General features: G+C 40.4%; 1 protein-coding gene across 1 annotated transcript in view; it reads left to right on the forward strand.

Annotated features, from left to right (window-relative positions):
* Positions 1-17,842, forward strand: part of dntt (deoxynucleotidyltransferase, terminal) — a 104,274-nt gene extending 86,432 nt beyond the window's left edge. The window contains exon 11 of the mRNA XM_085297557.1: positions 17,571-17,842. Within this exon, the coding sequence (XP_085153683.1) occupies positions 17,571-17,657 (87 nt within the window). The 3' untranslated portion in view covers positions 17,658-17,842. The remainder of the gene's footprint in view (positions 1-17,570) is intronic.
* Positions 17,843-25,157: the final 7,315 nt, after the last annotated feature.

Raw genomic sequence — 25,157 nt, forward strand, 5'->3', positions numbered from 1 at the left:
TTAAACAATATATATTGCTCTTAGTGTCACTGAGAAGGTGTTTGATTAAATGAGAAGGGACAGAACTTATCAGGAATATTCAACATCATCGCACTGAACACAGAAGTTTAGTGATGGCGACACTGAAGAAAAAACGGCCAGCGCACACATGGCGTGAATCCAGTCGCGTGTGCAAATTCATTTTTTGCCTAGTGTAGGAATGTTGCTACGCAAATATTAGTGAATGAGGCCCAAAAGTTGAGATATAAGAAAATCACAATTTGATGCGAGCCGCTATGAGTTTCATATTATTGAATCATTAGTCATTATTAACTCCAGTCCAAACACATGCAGTTAGTGGGGTTAGGTTAATTGTTGATTCTCAGTTGCCCATGTGAATGTGAGTGCAAATGGTTGTCTGCTCCTCTACGTTAGCCCTCCGACAGACTGGCGACCTCTCCAGGGTGTACGCCGCCTCTCGCCCTATGGTAGCTCAGATCGGCTTCAGACCCCCCATAAGGATAAGCAGAAGAGAATGGATAGATAGTTATTATCAGTCTCTGGCTAACTTCAAAAGTGTCTCTTTTGCCCCTCACCCCCAACCAGTCACAGCAGATGGCTGCCCCTCTCTGAGCCTGGTTCTAATAGAGGCTTCTTTAATTTCCCTTCCCACTGTCTCAAATACTTGCATCTGATTGTTGCTGTTTCTCAGTCTTATTGTAGGGTCTTTACCTTACAATATTAAGCACCATGATGAGACTGTTGTTTTGATTTGGCAATATATAAATAAATAAAATAGCCATAAATAAATAGCCATGCAATGCTTGCTATAAAGGGCAACACAATGCTGAATCCTACTTTCCGGTGATGGAGTGCTTCTAAGTGCTTCTTGACAAACAGTTTGTGCTTTGGTCTTGTGTTCCAATTTATCATTTTCTGTAGATGGAGTAGAATTTGTTTATGTCTAACACCTGCAGTTTTTCTGGGGCATATAGGGCAAATCTACAGCACTGTAAAGAATGGGAACGTGCTTCAAAAAAATCAGCTGTAATTTTCAATTTATGTGAACAGTTTTCAGAGGCTGATGTTTGATGTTAACACTCAATATGGAAATTCGCTAAAGGGAAGGCAAACAGCAATGACAATGAAACAAGGGAGGAAAAAAAGCAAGAGTGACACATGAAGAGAAGGGCAGAGACAGGGCAATGCTGTTACCGTTCCTGAAGACTGTAGTCCCTGACAAGGCTGTAGCAGCAGGATGGTCATCTAATCAGCCTTCACAGTAGGACAACTACATCAGTTAGCATCACTGATAAATCATATTGACAGCTACTGCTTGACAGAAGGGGGTAATGATAGAGGAGGGAATGTGGAACTGTTGAAAAATAGACTGAAATTAAGGGGAATTAGGGGTGAAACGAGTGATGGACATGTTTAGAGGAAGGAGCATTTCTAAAAGAAGAAAAGTACATCCAGGATAATTGCATGAATATTATCTGTTCACTTACTGCATTTTAATTCTCTTACCTCTCTCCCCCTGGCACCCTTTTCACCATCACCACCACACCAGTGTACATCTGCCTCCACTTCTCCAGCCTCCCATCCACCCACACAGTGCCTGTTACCAGCGCTTAATTGGTGGAAAAAAGGATGGGAAGTATTTATAGATTCTATTGAGGCTGTGTTTTGCATTACTAAAAAAAAAAAAAAGGAAAAAAAAATTCAATAGAAGGCTATTATCCCTGAATCCTGCAACCTGCAAACTATTTTCCTGGAATTACACAAAGAGAAGAAATGAGTTGCTCTGTAAACTTGGAAGATGGAACAAGGGGACAAAAAAAGAGAAAATAATGAGAGAGCTGATCCAGGATGTGCTGGCTCACTCAAGAGACAGATCCTCGTCCATTATTGATGAAAGTGAATGGCAGTAGGTTTCAGGAAGGCCTGGTGTTGGACCTTGTCTGCTTGTCATCTAACATTAATTGACACAGCCCTTGCGGTGGTGCAGGCACCCTTCCATCCAGGCTCTCGTTTCAGTTTACCCGATGATTTATTTACACGGACACTTGAGTAAAAAGTCACTGGGATGCTCTAGCCTTGTCTTGTGGTAAAAAGTGTGGGAGGATTCACTGCACAACAGCGTCATATATGATATGTATAAACATATTTTTCACAGTAAAGTGGCTTTGCTGAATCTCAATTATCACTAAATGAATCTGCAGTGGAGCTCCACACTAGTGGCTGAGTTACTGTCAGCTCCAACCCCTTCTAGACATGCACTCCGATAGCATGTAATCATGTCAGTTGCAGTCTGAATGTGCACCGCGGTTACTTTTCGTAACCTTGTACCATTTTTGCATCACATCCAACGGAGCATTAAGTCCCGACGCGTGCCTCACATTAATAGACTCTCTCAGACTGTGCATGTGTCTCTCCAGCATCTGGAATTGTTCAGCTCGCTAAAATACACCGTTCTTCAAGAGAACGCTCTTTACGGCAAGAACATGAGACACCTGATGCCAGTCTCCCTCTCATGGTCCCGCTTGTAGTTTATCACATACCTGCAGCATCACATGCAAGTGTTTTCAAACAAGAGTTAAGTGCATTCGCTGTGCTATAATAGCGGCAATGTGACAGAATGATGAAAGTAAAAATTTGCTTACCCTAAATTTACATGTAGGATGACTTTGTGAATGATCAAAATAAACTTACCGTGGTAAAAAAAAACCCCAAAAGAAATCCCAACTTTAATCTTGCTTTGATTTACTGTCAAAAATTGCACAACGTACTACAATATTACTCATGCACTCTGTCTTGTTATGTCAGTGCCGTGGGTATATCTAAATTGGGAATGTTAATATACAAGTGATCTATATCTGAATAACTGAATCACAGCATGCTGTCACTTTAAAAGACTGATGTAGACGGCAGTGTTATGTAGTCCAGGCTTTACTTTCAGCCGGGGTAGTTAGCTAATTGCGTATATTATCTGTTGTGGTTGTGCCAGGGTCAAGTCTACGTGTGAGCAGCGAAACCATCTATTCAAATTAGCTGAACTTTGACCCAAGCTGTGCTGACTTTTGAGAGCACAGTCATTAAGTGAAGGCTACTGTTGTTATTGAAATTATAACAGGACAGGTTAAAAACACCTTTTGCTGTTACTGCAAACTGTTTGTCGTCAGTAAGGTTGCTTCCACAAATGCCCCACCGCGCTACAGATTGTCTGCTATTGCTAATGACTACAAGTCATTAGAAAAGAGTTGAGGTTAACTTATCCTGTTTGATTTCAGTTGTAGTGTTCATTATTTTCCCATTGAGGCAGCAATTAGCCCATTTATGACTTGTGAACGAACTAGAATGAACCGTGCAAAGATTCTATTTACGCTTTGTACAATATACATTTTTTCAAACAAAATGCCACAAGAAAAGAAAAAAGTTTCAAGGGTGCAGATGGACTGAATGGTTTCGCACATCTGGTTAACTTTCCATGTCTGATAAAGCTGTGCATTGCTGCCTGCTTGAGAGAAAGTGTCACTTACTTTCAGATGTTTGCTCCAGATGGAGCTGGTTTGTAAAGAACAAACGTAACAGGTAAAAAAAAAAAATCTACTGACTGAATTGAAAGACATAAATGTTCTGGTATTATAGGCTGCGATGTGTTTAGGTGCCAGTGTACATTGTAAAGTGCACTGAATGGTGATATAAGTGCAAGGGTTTGAAAAACAAGGCTTAGAAATTTATGTAAAAAGTGTTAAGCAACTCTGTTGTCAGTAGATGTAATGTGATGATTCAGCCTGTACCAAGTTCATGAAGGGTTATTTAGGAGCTATTCTGAGCACTGTTTGTTGATCAGAGTCCTCCTGCTCAGAGGTGATGCATTTTCTGTGTGCAGAACCAACACTTGGACAAAATATGGGGGGGCAAAGCAAAGATGACAAGCTACAGTTCCTCCAGAGCTCCACATGTGTAATGATGTAGGAAACAGGATGTGGTGACTGATTTTTTTTTGTCACCTTTTGGGAACAATGACACTGTATTAGAACCAGGGTGTGATGAGGAGGAATCCATTAATCCGGCCGTGCATTGAATTCAACATGTCAAATAAGAACGCTTTCATTGCTTTTAAAAGGAGTCTGCTTTGATCAATCGCACTGAGGCAGTTTTGTAATGGAGTAAAACTCTAGCACAAAAGACTCACTGCCATAAATGATTCTCCCAATGGGACTCTGAGGTACATATATGGTACTTTAAATCAAACCACTTTTAGAGGAGATAACATATTTGGCTACATGTTCTCAGATCCCAAGAGAAGAGTAGGAAACTGTACATGAGCTGCAAGACGAAGGATGGCTCGACAGCCTGTTAACTCTGGGCGTCATGATGCATAGCTCTGCATTGGATGATGAAGTGCTGTAGAATTAAACATGTTGTTTGTTAGAATCAATTGATATGCAGACTAAAGCCATGAAAATAATAGAAAATGGCTGCCTTCACTTTCATGAAACTCTGATTCTCCGGAAGCGCACGATTCAAGGCTCTGACATCCAAATTACCCTGCACTGCATGATTATGACTGACACACAATATTGCACACCTTTGACTCTCCAGTGCTACATTTACCACCACAATGATTTCCCAAAATAAAAAAATGAGTTCTATTAACAAAATACAGCAATGGGCATCTGGGAAAAATGCACACGGCAGTGCGCTGTTATAAAAACAGAACCCCGTGTGCCCTCATGCCTGATTTATTTGGTCTCACCGCATCCAGAATCAGGCACTAGGGTTAATCACAGTGAATAATTACCCAACACTCAACAGTCCAACTCAATTTTATTTCAGGTTTTCTTTCAGTATAAAGGGGGTGAGTGTGCAGTAATAATAGTATGATATTAGTAAAATATAGAGTACTGTGCACAAGTCTTGAGATGCCCCTCTTTTCCTTTTTAGGAAAAAGGGAAATAGCTGCAGTGATTTATTGAAACCCACAAAAATAAATGGAAAACCAGTATGACATTTGTACAGTTCTAATGAGCTTCAGATATGATATGACCATATTCTTCAACACAGCTTGAAGTCTCTTAGGCGAGCTTTTCTTGTAATATCTTTAAGTAGCTTCCAAAGATGAACTTTGAAGGATCTTCAGAAAGCATGGAGAACTACAAGACCACTTTTAGAAAGGTCTGCCGCTGCCTTTGAACTGAAAAATAAAGAGAGGACAAATAGCTCAATACTTGCATTGTACTCTACACTCACTGCCCACATCATTAGGTACTGTTGTTATGTTAACCTAAATGTCTAAAGAACCAGTCACATGGGAGCAACTAAATGCATTTAGGCATGTAGACATGGTCAAGACAACACAGTGAAGTTTAAAATGAGCATCAGAATAGGATTCAAGTGATTTTCTTTGCAGCTGGTGCCAGACTGGCTGGTCTGGGTAATTCAGACATCCCTGATCAACTTGGATTCTCCTGCACAACCATCTCTAGAATCTAAAGAGAACAGTCCAAAAAATATCCAATGAGTAGCTGATGGGTTATAGCAGCAGAAGACAACAACATGATACCCAATAAAGTGTAATATTGGCAGTGCATAATATAAGCAAAGATGGCTTGGATGCATGTCCAAAACTGTGATTAGGTATAGAGATGCTTACATGGCAAGGCAAGGCAAGGCAAGGCAAGGCAAATTTATTTGTATAGCACAATTCAGCAACAAGGTGATTCAAAGTGCTTTACAGAGACATTAGAAACAAAAACAAATAAAAAGCATGTCTAACCTTCAGATGTTCTCTGCTTATATAACATTCCATTTTTTCAGTGTAGTGCCCAATGAAATGATTCCTGAGCTCTCGGCTCCTATCAGTGAGAAAATGTGTCATAAAAACATTCTAAACAAAGCTCATATTTTGCTAATGTGCTGTTTCTAATTGACCAGAATGAGCGGATTGCTGAGTCAGCAGCATCTGATCACACTGTCTGTAGCAGGAAGCAAATTGGTCATGCTAAACCATCCCCTCGTCAACAAACCAATTAATTATTTATGGGCTTCAGTGGAGCAGAAAAACTTAATTTATTGTTATCATTAGAAGAGGTTTCTGTTTGGGTCCACATGAGGATGAGTCAAGCTACAATTACAGGAGCTGCAAATTTGTACAGTTGTGGGAGAAATCTCCTACAATCCACAAGACACCTGCCAAGTGATGAACTTCGTGTCAGTGGTTATGGAGCAAATGGAAATGACATGCCTGGCAGCAAATAAACATCAAGGAGTGCAAAGGTTGTTTTAAAATACTATTAGATGGCCAGCAGTGTTATTATTATTTGTGTGTAAAAGAAAAATAATATTTTAAATGTGATTCACATGTGGCTTGGCTTTGTTGGGTTTAGCTGTGCATGATATTTTCAGTGCCTAACAAATGTCGAGGGGCAAACTGACAGTAGATACTGGACAGAAGAAAAGAGCAAAGAAAGAAAATTAAGGCCCAACATATGTCAGACATAGGCGTCAAACCTATCACTCAGGCAGTTGCATGAGCTCAATCTCCCTTCCTAGGACCCTTGAGCAAGATCCCCTTGGCATCACACTATAGTGTCACTTCTCTGATCTCATATAAACATAATTTTTTCTCTAACCTATCTAAACAGTTTGGTTGTCAATAACTAAGACCTCAGTAGCACAGACTAGTCAGACACCCTTTGCCAATCTGCAGTCACCAGGAAAAAATGTGTATTCCCTGACTGGTTGGAGAGTGGTTGCTGAAGGTTTGCAGATAGCCAAAAATAGGTTAGTGTAACAAAAATGTCTTTGTGATTGTTATGGTCGCTTGCAGAATATTTACCTTCAAAATAAAGGTTTTAGCTTACCATCACCACAAAATCCTTCAAAAGATGCGACTTTTAGTTTGAAGGTGAAGGATACTGTTTCCAGTTTGCGTTAGATTTACTTTTTTATTTTATTTTCTTTTATTTATTTCAATATTTTATTTATTTCAATACCGCTCAGTGGTGGTGAGTAATCATAGAGAAGTCAGCATCTTGCATAGAGACTACGAGTGAACGTGGGAATCTTCTTTTATCAGTGCAGCTCCATAAAAGTTTTTACGACCACATTTAGCTAGCAACTACCAGCAATCTCCAGCATCCACTTACCAATTGGTCAGGTGCGTCTTTCCGTAGTGATCACTAGTTTCTATGCAGTCTCTATGCTAAGCAAATTCAAAACTGACAAACTGGTTTCCTGGTACGCCTCATTGTGGCTCGAGAAGTGCAAGAAAAGCTGCTGTTTATTTTTTTTTAAATATTGCAAATCACTGAATTGTACTCATGAGCTTAGTGTGACTTTAATTAGAGGTGAAGTATTTTTTAATTTAGATTTAATATGCTAACTGTAGCATAGAAAAACAAAGGATTTTCTATGACTAAGCATGTTGCCTCTGCGGCTAAGAAAATAATTTACATTACCAGATTGTCTTTGAACATTCTCACATTTACTTGTGTTCCTAGTCAGGCTTTTGTTTGTACTGCATTCATAACTTTTGCATATTTTTGGATTTTTTTCTCATTCGTTGCCTTTTGCCAGTACATCTGCGAGCACATTACTGTACATAAGTATTCAGTCATCTTCCGTAATGTTAAAGGCAAATATTTGGAATACTGCTATGACATTTGCTGAAGGAAATCATGCCCACTGAAGTATCTGCAGCATATTAAAATGCCTGCTTGTAAGTAGGAGGATAAATAGACAGGTTTTATAACTCGCTTGTGCTATGTGCCAGCTGAATTCTGGGTGTGAATACTATCTGTACAACTTATACTATAAAATCGTCATGCTTGTTTTTGCTTTAGGTTATTGTGAGTCTCCCTTTTAGCCTTCTTTGCCTCGTCCAACAGCAGGGATATTTTGGGTTTTTTTTAGCAATTCCTTCAGTTCGTCACCCAGTCTCCATTTCAGCTACCTGTGCATAACTACCAAGAAAATCAAACATCTCCCTCTTCCTAGTTTGGCTGCGCTATTGATTTTTCCAGCTGGAATAGGCTCCAGCCCTCCCGCAAATGTGAATTGGATAAGCAGAAGAAAATGGAAGGATGGATTTTGTTTCTGGTGGCAGACAGAATTGTGTAATGAAAGCAAGGCTCACAGAGACCCTGTCTAGAGGCCGATGGTGTTATTATTTCATTGCAATGCAAACAACATTTACTTCATAATGACATGTTAAAGCAAAAAAAAAAAAGAGTAGAAAAGCTTTCAGTCATCTTAAAACGGGGTCTTAACATTATATCACTTTCATGCATATAGTATGTCGGCACTGTTCATGTGGATTTTTCTGCATACAGGCACTTGAGAATGTTTGAAGCTTGTTTTAAATGGGTTACGCTATCCATAAAATTGGGCAGACGTTAAATGTGCTGACTAATGATTTATCTTGCATTCATGCTGAGCAAGACACAATAGTGCTCAAGTGTAGCATTGTGCAAACATTTGTTAGAAACTGTCATTGCTACTTCCTATAATCAGTGGCAAAATAGGCAAATGGAAATATAATTTTTAAAGTGTCAAACTGCTGCTGCTTTGCAACATTGTCAGTGCACAGAAAAAAAAAATCTTATCCAACACTTCTTTCAGACTCTTTGATGTGTCTTTTCATTGCCTTTGGGCAGCCTAATCAACTAAATAACTTTGATTTGCAAATGTTTACTCCTCCACGGGAGCAGAGAGCCATAACACCAGGGACGTCGAGTGAGAGTCCCATTGTTTCTGATTAGGAATTTATTATTTTCTACCCGTCTGCCTCTCTGCCCAGTGCACGAGCTGATTAGCAAGCCGGGGAAGGATGGGTAATGACGATAACACTAAACTCAATAGCTGTTTTATAGGCAGCGGTGCTTTATGATGCTTGCACTAATTGCTGGTGTGATTAGTGAGGTGTCTGTGCCCTCTTTGGTTGCTCAGGCTGTCCTGTGCACTGAGCTCTTGCAGACCGGAGCACAGGGGAAGTGTGGGTGTGCGGATCGTTGGGGGAGGCAGACACAGGAGCGTAATCGACTTCCCACTTTTTCTGCCCCTGTCAGCCCTTTCCCTTGTGCTGCAATAAAGACAAATTAACTTAGAGGCAATCATAGTTTTTTTTTCTTGATCTCTTGGCAATACAGTGATCTATTTCTAACTATTTCTAACTGTCAGAGAAAAGACGAAAGTGCAAATAAAAAAAAAAAAAAGCAGACTGAGAACATTAGTTGATTTCATAATCTTAAATTTATGCGGGGGGGGGGGGGGGGGGGAAGCCGTCCTCTTCCTTTCTGCCCTTTGAGTGTGCTTTCTGTGATGGAATCCTTGTACTCTTTATTCAAAGGTTGATGGACTCACACATTAAATTCTTTACTCTGAATGTGCTCATTGTACCATTAGAGCCGTGAAAATACAACATGGTGAAACGGATGCTTTTGAAAGCTTTGTCTGTGTCTGCCATTCAGTCTGACCTCCACACTCGTGTTCTTGATACATGGTCATTGCTCCTGCGGCTGAGCAGACAGTCAGTACTGAAAGTGAGATGACAGCACTGTCAAGTTTTGTTCAGATACATTTCCCCTACTAAAGGGCTTATACAACGTGGGTGAATTTGCATAGATTTCAGGTCGTGTTTGCATACTTGTCTGCATGACCTTTAGCTCAGTTCTCTTCTGTTTTTTTAAAGCTATTTTTCCGTCTAATAGAGTAGAGTTAGGTAAGACAATTTCCCACATATTAAATTGTTATTTATGATTTAAGTTCTTAATTGCATGTCCTAATAGCTGACATTGCTAGCTGAACAGCCATCAGTGGCTGACCAAGCACTGGGTGCAACAATCAACACCTGCACTATGAAACATTTTATGTCTGCATCAAATATTTTTTGTCAAGTGGCTCAACAAGCTGTGAAACACTGACATGATAATGCCTGTAAAGGGTTTGGTTTAAAAGCTGTGGCTTGTTTACACACTGTTTACACATTCAACTATAACTCCTCTAGATGCAACTTTCTGGCCTTATGGTTATCCAACATCAGCTTTTTTGGGACTGTCACGATCCTGGGTCTTATGACCCAGTGTTTTGAGTTTTAGTTCATTTTGATGTTTTAGTTTATGTAAGCCCTTCAGGTTCCTAAGTTCATTTGTTATCATGCTTAAGTGTTTCTAGTTCTTATTATTTCCCCCTCGTGTTTCCAACTATGGTAAATCTCCCCTGCTTTTCATGTGTTTCATGTCTGTGTCTTACATTGTGAAGTTTGGGTTGTCATGTCTACGTCTCATTATGTTTCCTGTTTTTATTGTGAAGAGGTCTGGTGTTTCTGTGTTCATCGTGTTCAGTTTTACTCTTCCCCTGTGACGTTGTTATGTTCATGTTGATCTACTGTGCCTTTCTGTTCCATGTTTCAGATCCCTATGTTCTGTCTCCCCCAGTCTGTTAAGTCCACATGTCTTGAGTTCCGTCAGTGTGTTTCCTGTTTTACTTTCACAGTCTGTTCTATGTTAATGTTTCTAGTTTTGCTTCCCTTGCCTCGTCCTGCTTAATTACTCTCAGCTGTGCTCTCCTCCTGTGGCTCATTCCCCCTCGTTATCCCTCAGTGTATTTAAGCCCCATGTTTCTCTTTGTCAGTGTTGCGTCCTCCATCATAGCTGTGTGATTTTTCCCTGTGGCTCCTTGTGCTTTAGTTTTTCCCAGTTTAGGTTATTTTGTATTGTTTTTCGTGTCCCACTCCACGCCAGCAATAAAGCTGTGTTTTTTGAGTTTAACTTTTGACTCTGTGAGTTTGCGTTTGGGTCCTTCTCCTGCCTGCCACACAGCCGAACTGTGACAGGGACCTGGTTTTGTATTTTTTGGTGAAGCAAACCGCACTTTTCTTTTTTTAAAGAACCAACTTGCTGCCTCACTCAAATAAGCACAGAAACTAAAACGTGGTAGTAAATTTTCAGTGAGCTCAAATAGGCTGAAGCTGAAAGGAACTGGTAGTTAAGTAGTAAAAGCTTTATTTCTATAAGCAGGTCCAGCTCTTGCAGGATCTACGTTGAACTCCAACATGTATTATTTTAAATTCCATTCAAACTCATTATGGTCTGGCAGCTGGACTGCTTTGACATACAGTCGCTCCGTATGAGACTGAACTCATGTAGTTCCACTTCACTAACTCTTGATTCTTGTGTTAATCAAAAAGCGTTAGGAAAGATGAGCAGCAGGGGCTTCATTCATAAAGGGTTTGATGTAGAGCACTGTGCAAATGTCTTAGGCCACCTTTCATTTCTTTTACTAGAAAAATGGGAAACAAGTGATTTATTGAAATATGCATAAACATACATGAAAACACACTATATCAGGCAAACACAGAGCTTACACAATTCCAATTAGCTTTATTCTTCAAAACAGACTGAGCTCGCTCTGGCAGCTTTCTCGTCATTTCTTTAAGTAGTCTTTAATAATAGTTCTCCAGGCTTCTTCAAGGACATTCAAAGCTCTTCTCTGATTGTTGGCTGCCTTTTGTTGTGTTATCTGTCAACATGATACCACATTGTTAGTCTTGACGTCCTCGTCAAGGGAGGCCAATCCATGGCTGACAGTGACTGTGTGTTTTCTATCTAGGTTTGCGTTTACTCCACTGATGCTGTGTTTGGGATCATTGTGATGCTGAAAAACGAAGCCGTTGCCAGTCAGAAACTTTCCATATGGTGTTACATGATGAATCAAACCTGATTGTACTTTTTCACATTCAAAATTCGATCAAGTTTGACAAGATCCCCAACACTACTGGCTGAAATGGAGCCACAAATGATGACGGAGCCTGTTTTACAGATGGTGCTTCGGATAATATTTCTACCATCTATCTTTCTGCAAAGCTAACTGGCTCTCAAGTTAAATTAATATAATAAATAATAATAAAAGAATACGATCTTATTTAAGCTCTTAATATAATTCTAATGGGGAGAATACAAGCTAAGAAAAACTAAAAGGAAATACAAAAGAAAGCTCCATTTACTGTTGCCTGTAATGTAGATACTTTATACTGGATGACTTTGGCTTCACACCAAACAGGAAAATAAGAATAGTCAAAGGTTAAAGTGAGATTTGGCAGGTGTGGGATCCGTAAGAATGGTTGTATAGTACTAGTGTTGTGTGGGGAAAGAAATCACTTAGAAATGGGCCACAATAATTTCTATTGTGTGCTTTAATAGATTTTTTTTTGTGTGTGTACAGGCTGTGATAGGTGAGCTGTACTCCTGCACTTTGTGTAAAGAAATTCAGCAAGATATAGGCAGATGCTACAGCTATTGTGGCTAATTAATCACTGCTAGACAATATGAAGCTAGTATAAAGGTGGAATTCATTGAGTTTATCTAATTATCATCTTAAATTCAAATTGGTGTCTGTAACCATTGAAACCAAACACTGATCATGATCACACCACAGCTTCTCTACACCAGTCTAAAATAGTCTCTAAACTTCAGCACAGTACTGAAAGGTGACCAGTGTAGCCTGTGTTGTATTTTCATCCAGCTGTAAAATATTCACTTTTCAAAACTTTTCAGACTTCAATTTGTTTTTCAGGATGTTTCACAATATGAAAAAACCGTCTACAACACATCACGTACTGATCCATTACTGTATATGATAAAAAGTAAACTCTAAAATGAAATCAGAAATTTTATGCATGCTTTAAACTTCCAGTCTATAAAATGTGACTGAGCAGTCTTTACCTTTAAAAACAAACGATTTTCCTCTTTCTCCATCGCTGAATGAATTTATGTCTCATTTTCTTCTCTCCCTGTGAAATACAACAGCTATGGCTTTAGCTAGCATACACAAACTGCACATAACCCGTTTGTTTGTTTGCTGATATTTGTTGAGCCGTTTGAAAAAGCTTCGTTTATTCCGGATCATTCCGGCCCATTTCAACTCCATCAGCTCCATAGTGCAATAAATAATGTATAAATTAGGTATTCTGTGTCTCTTTCATCTCTGTGTCTTTTATGTCAGTCATGCGTAATAAGCCCTGATAATGGATACACCAATAGGATTGTCTTTTATATATTATTGTTCCCTCCATTTAGGTTCAATCGATTTGATGTTTTTAAAGTGCACAATAGTCCGGAAAAATGACTTCCATCAAATGTGTTGAATGTAAAGTAACAAGCTTGTTGTAAAAATGTAAAGAGTAGAAAGTACAGATATTTGTCTGAAAATATAGGAAGTAAAACTGAAAAGTTAATATAAATATTCAAGTAAAGTTCAGATACCTGGAGATTCTAACCTAATATTTGTACTTTATTACTCACCACATCTGGTTTTAAGCAAACAAGATGAAGTACACATTTTAGAGCATATGCAAATGAGTTCACTTGATGAGGTAAAGTTATTGGATGTCCCTAACTTTGAATATTTTACTGCTGGTATGTTGTAGCTGTGGAGGTTTTTGATTTTTCAGTGGTGAGACTATTGTGCCAGTTCGGAGTGATATTGAGCTTCCTTCATGATTCTGTCCTTTGGATGCTTGCTGGCTGGGTAGGTGTGAACAGCTATCCAAGTTTTCCCTCTCGTCTCTTTGTCTCAGTGTCTCTCGGTCTCCCTTTCTCTCTTTGATGTGTCAGTTGAGTAAGGCCGGAGTAGGGCAGGCAGCCATATCCATCAGCTCCATCCATCAAGCAGTGGGACGGGTGGCAGAGAGAGGATGACGGGCAGCAGAGAAGGGGCAGATGTTTTGCAGGAGCTGATATACTCTCACATCCATGAGGGATGTCATTACGCGGCCGACAGAGAAACATGTAGCTGATTAGCGCCTTATTAAGTCAAGGACACTGGCTCGCAGTAACATACACCGGTGCCATTTTGGCTTGTGGTGCTGATGGCTTGCCAGTCACTGACAACATGAGTGCCTCAGACAGATAACCTCTCTTTCTAATTAACTGCTTCTCTGTTCTTCAACTCCAAGTTCCTTTTTTGTCCATCAAGCAGCTCTGGAATAAAGCTTGCCATTTCAAGTATTATTTCCTTTTTCTTGCTCAAATGGAAGAACCCAGAGGTGCACGAGGCTTGTGGATTTCTCTCTGAGAACCACACTGTGTTGTGGTAAGTAAATAAAGCAACGTCTCCCTGAGGGCGTGTAAGGATTGTAGGAACTGAGAAAAGTGGACAGTGCAGCTTTAGCCCTGATCCAGCACAGTGGCTAAAATGATAATGTTGAGAATCTCATCTGTGTCTTGTGTTTTCTCCTTTAGTCGGATCTTTCAAGTTGTCCTCTGTTTCCTCTCGACAATAAATCCTGCCATGTGTTGTTAGAAATATGTATTTACTTCAAATCACATTGGCTTTGTTCAGCACTCTCCTGTCATGGTCCTGGGCCATGTGGGCCCAGTATTCTTAGTTTTCATGTATTTTTGTATTTTGTTCTTTATTTAGGCCATGCTTCCTGGGTTGATCTGTTACGTTGTTCCTTATGTGTTTTCCCTTCGTGACTCTTACCCCCTGTGTGCCCCTCTGTGTATTTATGAGCCCTCGTCTCTCTTTGTGTTTTATTCTATGTTTTCCCCAGCCCGTTATGTCTGCGTTCTCCCCGTGCTCTCTCTCCTCCTGTTTGAACCTCTGTGTACTTCCTGCTTTACTTTGCCCATCTCCCATCAGTGTTACGTTCACTCCTGCCGTGTCTTGTTATGATTATCAGTGTCACCTGTGTTCCCCGTGTGCATCCACTTCCCCTGATCATCCCTCATGTGTATTTAGTCTCTGTGTTTCATACAGTCTGTGTCGCATCGTCTGTGTTCCCACCCTCCATGTTTCCATGCCCGGTCTGTTGTATTCATTGCCTTACCTTAGTTCATTCCCAGTTTAGGTTTCTGTTTAGTTATTGCTTTTGAGCTGCCCTTATTCTTGTTTGTTTCTCTTGCGTTACCAGCCACAATAAAAGGCTCGCTTTTGTTTAAAGTTTACTCCCGTGTCACTCGTGTCCGCACCTGAGTCCTCCACGCACTCTCCACACGGTCTGTCACAGCGGACCGTGACACTCTCCTTTGTTCTCTCTTTTCTTCTCCTGCCTCTAAGTTTTTATCAGCTGTATGTTTAATACACTATAGCTTGCCACATCATAAACTGCAGCGATGTGCGTCTGCATTTCATGTGTTTTGAGTGGTTAGAGCAATAAATGGGCTCAGGGTTATGAGAACAGTGAAAAATACAGGCAATGGTGGACTGGTTAATGGGCCTCAGGATAGCTTTACTGAAATGTAATACAGTTTCACCAACAGCACACTTTTATTTGGGAAAGAGAGATAATATTTCTTTGGACAGTGCTGATTAAATGTGTTGTGCAAGAGAAAAAATGAGTGCTACTGAAGAGACTAGCCACAGATATTAATCTAATTTTAGGAAACATGATTATTGAATCTGGACTTGTTTTGCCCATTTTTTTTCAATCATCCCCAAGGTACTGCAACATCAAGACCAACAACACAAGGAACTAAAGATGTCAGAGGATAATAGATGCTCCAACCTGACTAAAAAATGACAAATGACTAAAAAAATGACTAAAAAGAGAAAATGTGTCTTTTTTCTTGTGCGCTTGCAGTAAAATCTGCTGATTTTGGTCTGTGTGAAGGGAGGAGGACGGCGATTGAGGGGTCTATAACTTTCGGGGAATGGACATTACTTTTATTTTGTTGAATGCACGAAAAGACAGGTGATGCAAACTTCATCCATCACAGAAACAGCTACATTATTTTATTTTACCGTCAGGCTCAGTCACTGCTGATGAGTTCATAGTCTCAGACATTCATCTGAAGTTAGAGCCAAAAAGATGGATAATTCAGAGTATGGCTCAACATGACAAGCCTCCAGTCTGTGAATGTAAAGTTGGTGCTGTGGTGTCTTAGGTTTTAGTTGCACAGGCTTAGCACCATCTGAAACTACAGGTCATGACAGAAAAAACTTCCCAAACTGGATACAAATGGTTGCTGGTAGTCACTGTGAAATCAATTGCTAATGTCCCATTTATGCAGGCCTAGACTTGTCAGTGATCCCCGGTAACCACTGGTTGATAGGGAATAAAATCTGCAGCCAGTTGGAGAGTGGTTGCTGGAGATTGCTGGCAGTCACTGGCGTAAAACTGGTTACAATAAAGGTACAGCATCAACAACCTCTGCAATCACTTTGGCCACCTGTAGTTTGCATACAGCACACACATCTTTTCAGCAGAAGGGCACAGCTTCCACTTTTAATTTCTGATTTTCACCCTGTAGTTTCACTACAGCTCAGAGAGTCAAAGGGAACGTATTTGCCATGGTGCACAAAGTTTTTGATGTAGCATGCTCTTTGCCTCTAATTTCACCTGGCAACTGCCACTAACCTCCAGCAATGTCATATGGTTGGGGAATCTGCATATTTCCCCTTTAACTGGAGGTTGGCAGCAGATAGATGTTGAGTATGGTTTTGCTGGAAGTTTCTTCCTCTTGAAAATAAGTTTTTTTTTCACACTGTTGCCAAGTGCTTGCTCATAGGGAGTCGTCTGATTCTTGGGGTTTTCTCTGTATTATTGTACGGTCTTTTTCTTAAGGTGACTGTTGTTGTGATTTGGTGCTAAATAAATAAAATTGAAGCGACTCCACATATCTTACTTGCAGTCTATGGTTAGCTGAGGATCATAGACTGCAAACCACTTCTGAAAATTTATACTGTAGATCAGTGAAAGGCAAAAACATTGGTATACTTTTTTTAGTGCATTATTTGACAGTTGGGTAATCACAGTTTTCCAATGTGCACACTGACACTTTAACTTCCAAATAGAGTGGCTAAGGTGATCTATTTAAACTGCTTGTTTCATTTTAAACTTTGCTGAACAAAGAAACCATTCCTGAGAGAAATGATGGCAAAAACTGCAAGTTGAAAAAATCCACCCAAACGTGTCATTTGCATTATAAATAACGAGCCATTATAAAGGGAGCTGTGCCTTATAGTGTTTTCCCTTCTCTTCACTTCCTACTTGCTGCTCTCAGTTATCTCTGCCTTTGGCTGGCTGTGGGAGCTGACTTGCTCTTGATTTTTCCGCCATCTCTCAGCAACGTGTCAGGTCCAGTTTAGCACTTGAGGGCAGAACGTGTCAGAATCACAGCCCCCTCTCTCTCCAGGCTGTCTCGAACCCAAGGTGAGTCAGGCCTTGTCACCACTCCTATAAAGACATAACCCATCACATGGCGCTGGTAGATGGCCAGTAGTTAATAGCCCTGTTGTGATTTGCCAGGGAAAATACTCATCTGCTGAAGAGAGCAATCACTTAGAGCAAGGTTGGGGTTTTATGGGTTTAGAAGGGAGGTGGATGCTCAAATGTAAATCTGCAGAATCACAGCATGTCTGAGCTTTGGCACACACTAGGCGAATAAAATCTTAAATCGAAAGACAGCTTGTGGTGGAGATATGAGTTGAAATACAAGCACAGTTGAGGCTGTGAGCGCAAGGCACGAACATTTTGTGGAATGGCGAAACTTCAAGTTGAGAATCCACGGATCTGCACTGGTGACTTAGAGACAAATTCCTGCACAAGTCACTGACTTTGTGTTTGTGTGTCCTCTCTCTAGAAAGAGTTCCTGGCAGCTACAACTGAAAAGGACATCTTTGCCCATCTGGGTCTCGAGTACATCGAGCCTTGGCAGAGAAATGCGTAGGCCTCCGCTCCTCCTTGGCTGGATGATACCCTGTGCATACATCAGTGTTTATCCCATCTGCTTGCCATTATGTGGCTCTCCTGTGATTCACTTTCAAACTGCTTTTGATTTCCATACACTTTTGTGTTGTTGTTGTTGCCAATATTGTTGTTGTCTAGATTACATGACGACGTGTGATTCATAATTCTGCTTATTCACTATTGTCTGCCAGCAAATAAACATTCTCCTGTACCATTCACAGGCTCCTGTCTCTAAGTGTTGTAATCATAGGCAGGATAAAAAGACTAATCAGTCAGTATGAATCGCCTGGGGTGCCTGTGAGGTGCAGGAGAAAGGGAGCCTGAAAGAAACAAGGCAGTAAAGGGGGTGACCACTGAGAAAAAGGGAGGGAGAGGAAGAAGACAGGAAACGATGAGAAAAGTGAGGGGGAAGGGAGCTCTTTGTCGAGCAAAATGTTGTAATCACCCTCCTCCTGGCAGGAAAGTGCTCAGTGTGAAGCTGAGCCAGGTCTTTGGGGGATTGAGAGGCGGGTAATGAGCTTCAGCTAGAGGAGCGTTCCGCGTCGCCATTTAAGCCTACGTCCACTGGAGATCATTTAGCTGGCATTCCCCTATCCAAAGACCAGTCGTCTCCTTTCTTTGTTCCCCGATGAATCCACTTCCCCAGATGCTTGGCTGAAATTAGAGGCAATCAGCTACAGTGGGAAATCAGGAAGAATTCAGAAGGAAGGTAAACGAGCTTGCTGAACACACAAATGGAGTTTGGCTGCCAAAGCGATTCTGTCTCCCCAGCATCCATTATCTTATTGCTTTGACTTTGCTTATGTTTTATGTATGGCGGTTGTTTATCAGGATTTGTGTCCTTTTTTCAGGACGGTGATCCTCTAATGAAGAACCTTTATTGATCCCCGCGGGCTGTTTGGGTACATCTGATTTGCTCCTTTAGTGATGACATGACCTGCCCTGCTGTTCATCCCCCAACCCACTTTCCTCTTGATGCTCAGCCTCCGGTTTATCCCAGGATGCTGCAACAAGAGCAGAGACAGATGAGAGCAAAGCATTCTAGTGAATCACCCTATTTAAAGATTTTTAAGTAGAACAGTCCGGCGCTTTGAGGACTTGACCCAGGCCTCCCCTTCTCCCACCTCTTTCTACTTTCTCCCTCTTGGCCTCTGTCTTTCTCTCCCGCTGAGCTGCTCTTTCAACCTTGCTGACACAAAACAAACTCTAAAGCTTCTGAGCTGCAGCGTTAACCAGATGGAACAGGCTCCCTGATCTCCAGGGTTATCTAATGTTTTCACTTTTAAAACGAAGGCGGATCCCCTCTGCCCCAAGCCCCACAGAAATCGTCTCTAAATTTCTCTAGAGTAAAATAAAAACCAAGCTGACCTCAATAAATGTACATTTGTTCAGCTCTCTTTTTCCTAATTGTTGTTCAAGTGCAAATTGGATCTTCTGCTACTTTCACATTAAAAATTCACAAGTGTAAAGGGATTAAAAGGCTATAGTTCTCAATTTAACAACAGCATTGTTGTTGTGCTCTCAGAAGATCTTAAACTGTTTGCAAAGCTGAAAAGCAAAGATTTGAGTACAGCGGGGTAATGCTGCGTGCTCCTATAAGAGTTAATTTTCTGTGGAGCAATACAAGGTCTGATCAAAAGTTTCTTAAAAAAATCAAAACCCATACCTGATTTAAATTTAAAAATCAGTTTTTCATTTCTTTGCACACATATGGACGACTTCCAGTGCTTCTGTTATATTTGAAGTGCTCCCTGGAAGTCTAATCACTTGTATGAGTTCACCTGCAACTTTGCAATGGTCCTAATCAAACAGCAGTTGCACAGTAAATGAAAGAGTCAGCAGTCATGTGATAAGAGCAGCATGAGCTAGTTGTTTTTTTTGACATGAACATTGATTTTGCACAGTAAATTTGTCCCCAGAAATCAGGCTACCTATTTTCTACCTGGAGCAAAACAGTTCACATATGGCCCGCATTGTGGAGAGCATCGTGTGTACCCTCTTACATTACTTTGACCTATCAAACATAAACAGTTTACCACCCAACCAGAAAGCATGCTTTGGTCCTCTGCGTCTTCTCTTCCTCCAAAATAAATAATCATGTCAACAACTTCCAGTTTCACACCTTCCACTGGGTAAAAAGTAGAAGCTGCTTTGGAAGATGTATGAGGAGACTACTTTGAAAACTAGCTCAACTAAACAGTTTTTGTTTAGTCTGGTTCTGCAGGAAGTTTCTTCCTGTTCAAAGGAGGTTTTTCCTTCCCACTGTTACCAAGTGGTTGCTCAGAGGGGGTCAATTGATTGTTAAGGTTTTCTCTGTATCATTGTAGCATCCTTACCTTGCAATATAAAGCACCTTGAGATGACTGTTGTTGTGATAAATATATAATATTATTATTATATATGAATACAACTGAACTGAACTGAATTGAAACTATGAGTGCCTAAGAATAGACTTATGGCTCAAGTATCAGTCCAGTCAGGTTATACATAATTTAAGTGCATAGTATGAATACACCATCCAGTCATAGGGTGAGAGGCAGGGTACACCCTGGCCAGGTTAACAATCTTTTGTAGGTCTAACACAGACAGACATAACATGACCGTCTATGTTCACCTTCACGCCCACAGCCAACCTAATCCCATGCATTCATTGGACTGCGGGAGGAAGTGAGAGTACCCGGAGAAAACTGAAGAAATACCCCATAGATGCCAGTTGTGTAGCATAAATGTTTCCCACCTGTCATGAGCACTTCACAGGTTGGGGTTTTGTAGTATGGAGTTTTACAATGGGGATGTTGTTTATATGATAAATCAGTAACAGTCTGCCCAGCTTGTTTGACAGTGTAAATGATCATTTCATTATCTGAAAAAATCCTGGCATTTATAGCTGAACCGCCACAGAATGAGCACAGCCAGGTGACTGACAGATTTTACTATAAACTCTGATATAAGGCAAATTTCTGACCAGTCCATGAATTGATTAAATATGGACAAGGATATATTAGCCATATTTAGGATGGTTAAAAGATTAGCTGAAGGAAACTATTACACACCACTGCACAAATTTAAAAAATGGAAAAATTCACAAAGTAACACAGGAGTGTTCTGACAGCTTGTATTAACTAGCTATTGTCCAAAGAGACTGATTTTGCAAAGGTCCAACCCTTAAACCTCAGATCTAGCTAATTTGTTTATTCATCACTTTCAGCCAATCGCATGTGGCCATTTTCTATGCAAATTGTCGCCTTTGGCTCCTCGCTGTCTGGCAAACACTGCCTTTTTTTGCATGCTTGATGTCTGAGGTCTGACTGAGATGACAGATGTGTGAATAAATGAAAAATTGCTTGCCCGAATTTGCATAAAAGTGCTTGATTTGCTGACAAAAACGTATTTTGCCATCCAATCGGTTTTCATTTCTACCTATGCAATCATTTCCATTCCCCAGTTTTCTCTCGGTGACATTCCAGCTCCAAACACCTTCAGTCATCTCCATCTGACACCCATTCTTTTAAGTTGAGCAGATCCATCACGGCACAGGAGCTTTGTATTGACATTTTGATGGTATATGCCAGCCGGGTCTCATTCATTTGCTGCATTGCAGCCCAACTCCTGACTTTAACTAGCATGTGCCTTGTAATACATTCATGGATGGATTACTGAATGGACTCTTCGAAAGAGACAAAGAACTAATTTCAACAGTGCAAAAACTATCAGCAAAGACACAAAATATTAGATGGGCAGGGAAAGTGCAAACAAAAGAAATGCATTGGAGCTATAAATGATCAAAAAGTTAGAAACACAAGCTTGTTTTTAAAGCCCTAATGCCATGTACAGTATGAGTGTAGGCCATTTGAGTCTGGGTGTCTTCCTCCTAGTGGGCCTCCTTCTTATTCATGTCTCATAAGTCATCCATGGATACATTACAATGTAAATTGACATTGGGTCATTCTACAGCTCTACCAATTTGTCACTGCATATATGATGAGGTTGGCTGTGAGAGCTGATGATATTGCATAGATGGGGAGTGCTCAAAGATTAATGGGTGACTCTTTGAGGAGGACACATGTACCTGGGGGAACATCCATCAGCCATAAAGCTTCCCTGGGGATGGTCTTGAGATAGAATATGAAGTGCCACTCTCATCTCGGTTACATGACAAAAGGTCACGATGTGTAAGTGTGTGCACATCATGTGAATAATCATGTGGACACATTCCTCAGAGGTGAGAGCAAGCATCTGTGGATGAAATGCCAGAAACAAAAAGAAAGAGCTCTTTGATTATCGTCCACAGCGTTAATCCAGCAAAGAACATCAGTTTTCATCACAGTTTGAGCCACTGGCGCAGCTATCCTTTCATGCCAGGCATACAGCAACTGAAAAGGAGAGGACCAAAATAGATCAGGACCAAACACTGATAACGTCTGAGCTGAGCTCCTTGAGCAAACTTTCTCTTGTATTGTATCAGAAGACAGTGATTTATTGGCTGTGCTGTAGGGGCTTGAATGCAAGTGTTAGGGCCAGTCAAAGCCAATGGGGGAAGGTGACAGAATAAGGACACTGTGTATCCTTGCCTCTCAAGGCCTGTCACAACGTCAAATCAGCCGATGCATGGCAGTGGCCGACTCTGAAACATTAAAAAAAAAAAGAAAGAGTGAGAAGAGAAGAGCACTGAGACATCTGCATTAAACAGACATTAGAAAGACTTTTAAAGGCCGCCATCATGATAAACATTTCTATTTTAAGCTAATACTGTCTGGCAAGACGACTGGTTCAAACTGGATTTGAATTTCTCCTGAGTTTCTGATGAAAATGAGCAATTTTAATTTGCTTTAGAAAAACAAATGAAATTGGAGACGTGGGTGATCAGCAGAGATGTTTACGCTGGATTCTTGGGGATAATTTCCTCGCAAAGGCATACCCTCCACTGGTGTCACAGTGACTTTCAGCCTCCTTCAGGCTTATAAAATCAAGAGTGATGCACAGAGAGCATGAGAAAAATCATGCACTCCCTCACAAGAAACTTTAATTCGAGGTGACCCGCTCCCTTCATGATAAATGACCTACATCCTTGATTTCTGGGAGGGCGGACGGATTCGGAGAGTGTGTGTCCTCCTCCACAGGTGGCAGAGGAATGGGAGGAGAAGAGGAGGATGAAGAGGAGGAGATTAGCCATCTGCTGCAACATGTCACTGCACTCCACTCCTTCCTGTGCTTTCTGCTTTGTGGCAAACAGGCGTGGGAGAGAATCTCATCTGTTTGTCTTTCTATGCATTTGCACATTTTTATATTTGTGTGCACACACGCACGCAGTTTCCCTTACAGTGAATGAAAGTCCTTCCTAATGGTTGTTTACATCAGCATTTATGAATGCATATATGAGGACATCCACATGTCAGCCTGTGTCTCTTTGCTCTTTGCTTTTGTCTGTCTTGTAAAGATCACTGATGTATAATCTCTGCCAGGGTGCATCTGTCACTAACTAACGGAGAGCAACATTTTGCTACAATGAATTAATAATTCTCATTGTAATTCCAGAAAAATAAACTGTAAGCATCTATGTTGTAGTAAATGTACAAATGGAATAGAATAAGCCTGTAAACTAATGATAGGAAGTTTAAGTTAATTATGGCCTTATTTAAAGATGCTAATACATTATATACTATGATGGCTGAGAGTTTAGATGCACTGCAACTGAAGAAAACCAGCTAATTGAAAAATTCTGCATAAGCACACAAAACAATGGAAGTAGACAAGCAAAACAAAAGAAAAGCAGAAAAAGAAGAAGCCAAACACAACTGAAGACAATAATGTGCCGGAGGAGCTGTGGAAGTGACAAGCTAACAATAACGGTAAACATGCAGCTACAGTATTATTATATGAATCATATGATTAAAACACACATTACCTTGCATCATTTTCTCCCTGACAGCACTGATGAATCCACTACTTCCAAAATATGTGGTCCATAACTGTAAGATGACACTGATATGATGGTTATGTGCATGTTTTACATAAAGTCTATAAATATATGCAGTTACCAGTGGTATGTAATACTGTAAATTTCAGGATTGATACCAAATAAATTCAGGGTCAGTGTTGCCAATACCAATACTTTTAACTTATGAATGCAGCGTATGTAGGGGAGACCAGTGTGTCCTGATTTTAGTGATGAAATATTATCGATTTGGAAATTCTAAATACATTTTAATAGCAACGAAATCACTGTGATTTTTACTTTCCACATAATTACACACCTTTAAGCTATTCATCTGTTTCCAGCTATTCACCTGGGCTTTTGTTTGAGAGCTGGAATGTAAATGTGTCTGTCTCTAAAGCACTTTGGGTCAGCTTCTGTTATTTAAATGTTCTATAGGCTATAAATAAAACAGCCGTGACAGTCAACACAAAAAGGTTCAGACATTTTTCACAGAGTATCCTTGAGGTATAGTTTTTAATTTAACATAATTCAGTGGACTACATACTGAACTTAGAGGATAGAAACAAAGTATCAATCCTATCAGACTAGTATTTTTCTGATACCAATACCAGAGTTGACGCTATCAATATTTGGATTGATCCACCCACCTCTCGCAGTTATGGCCACAGTGATATTTCTATTGGTCAGAGCTCACTTCTTTTCAACAACCCTGAGCTGTGGCTGTATATTGGACTGTTTTCATTTGACTTTCACACCCAGTATATCAGCATTTTCACAGTGTTAACTTAAGATGACCTGAGACTCACTATATATTGGTCTATAGTGATTGGTTAGGAAAAACTGAAACTCTTCCCTCATGCAAATGAGCTAGAGTATCAGACTGAAGATGGAAATGGAGTGGGAAAAACAAATACTCTTTCTATACTCAATCTGTGGTGTGAAATCACAATTTGCACAGCATATACTGGAATTCTTGCAGCTTTTGCTCCAGTCCTGTCAGACCCATTAAAGGCTATCTGCCAACGTGATTGAAGGGTTTGGAAGGAAAAAAAAATCACCCACATTTGGTGGGTGGCGGATGTGGAGCTTACAAGATTAAGGTAGTGCAGGTGAGTGTGTGTGTGTGTGTGTGTGTGTGTGTGTGTGTGTGTGTGTGTGTGTGTGTGTGTGTGTGTGTGTTGAATTAATGTTGCTGCTGTACTCGTAATAGTTACAGTAAACTCTCTGGTGTACCTGTACTACTGATGATGCTGAGGGAATGGAAGAATGAAGATTAGAGAGATAGGTGATTTGGGACTGTTCCCGAGTAGTTGTGGATAATCCCAGGTCATTCCACAAAAAGTCTGTAAAACTACTTGTTACAAAATGACCACAGCTGTTGGTAATGATAGCCAGCACTATATCCACCTCATCTTCACCTTATCATTCTTAGAAAGTTAAAATTAGTTCTCATCAGTGCAGCAAGCACACATTTCCAAGATGTTCTAAGATCAAGGATTTTTCTACCTATAATTAAGAAGTACAATTAGTATCTAAGCACCT

This window comes from Mchenga conophoros, linkage group LG13, assembly GCF_057382185.1.
Source record: "Mchenga conophoros isolate Kocher_MC1m ecotype Shallow Benthic linkage group LG13, M_conophoros_male_GT1.1, whole genome shotgun sequence".
NCBI lineage: Eukaryota > Metazoa > Chordata > Actinopteri > Cichliformes > Cichlidae > Mchenga > Mchenga conophoros.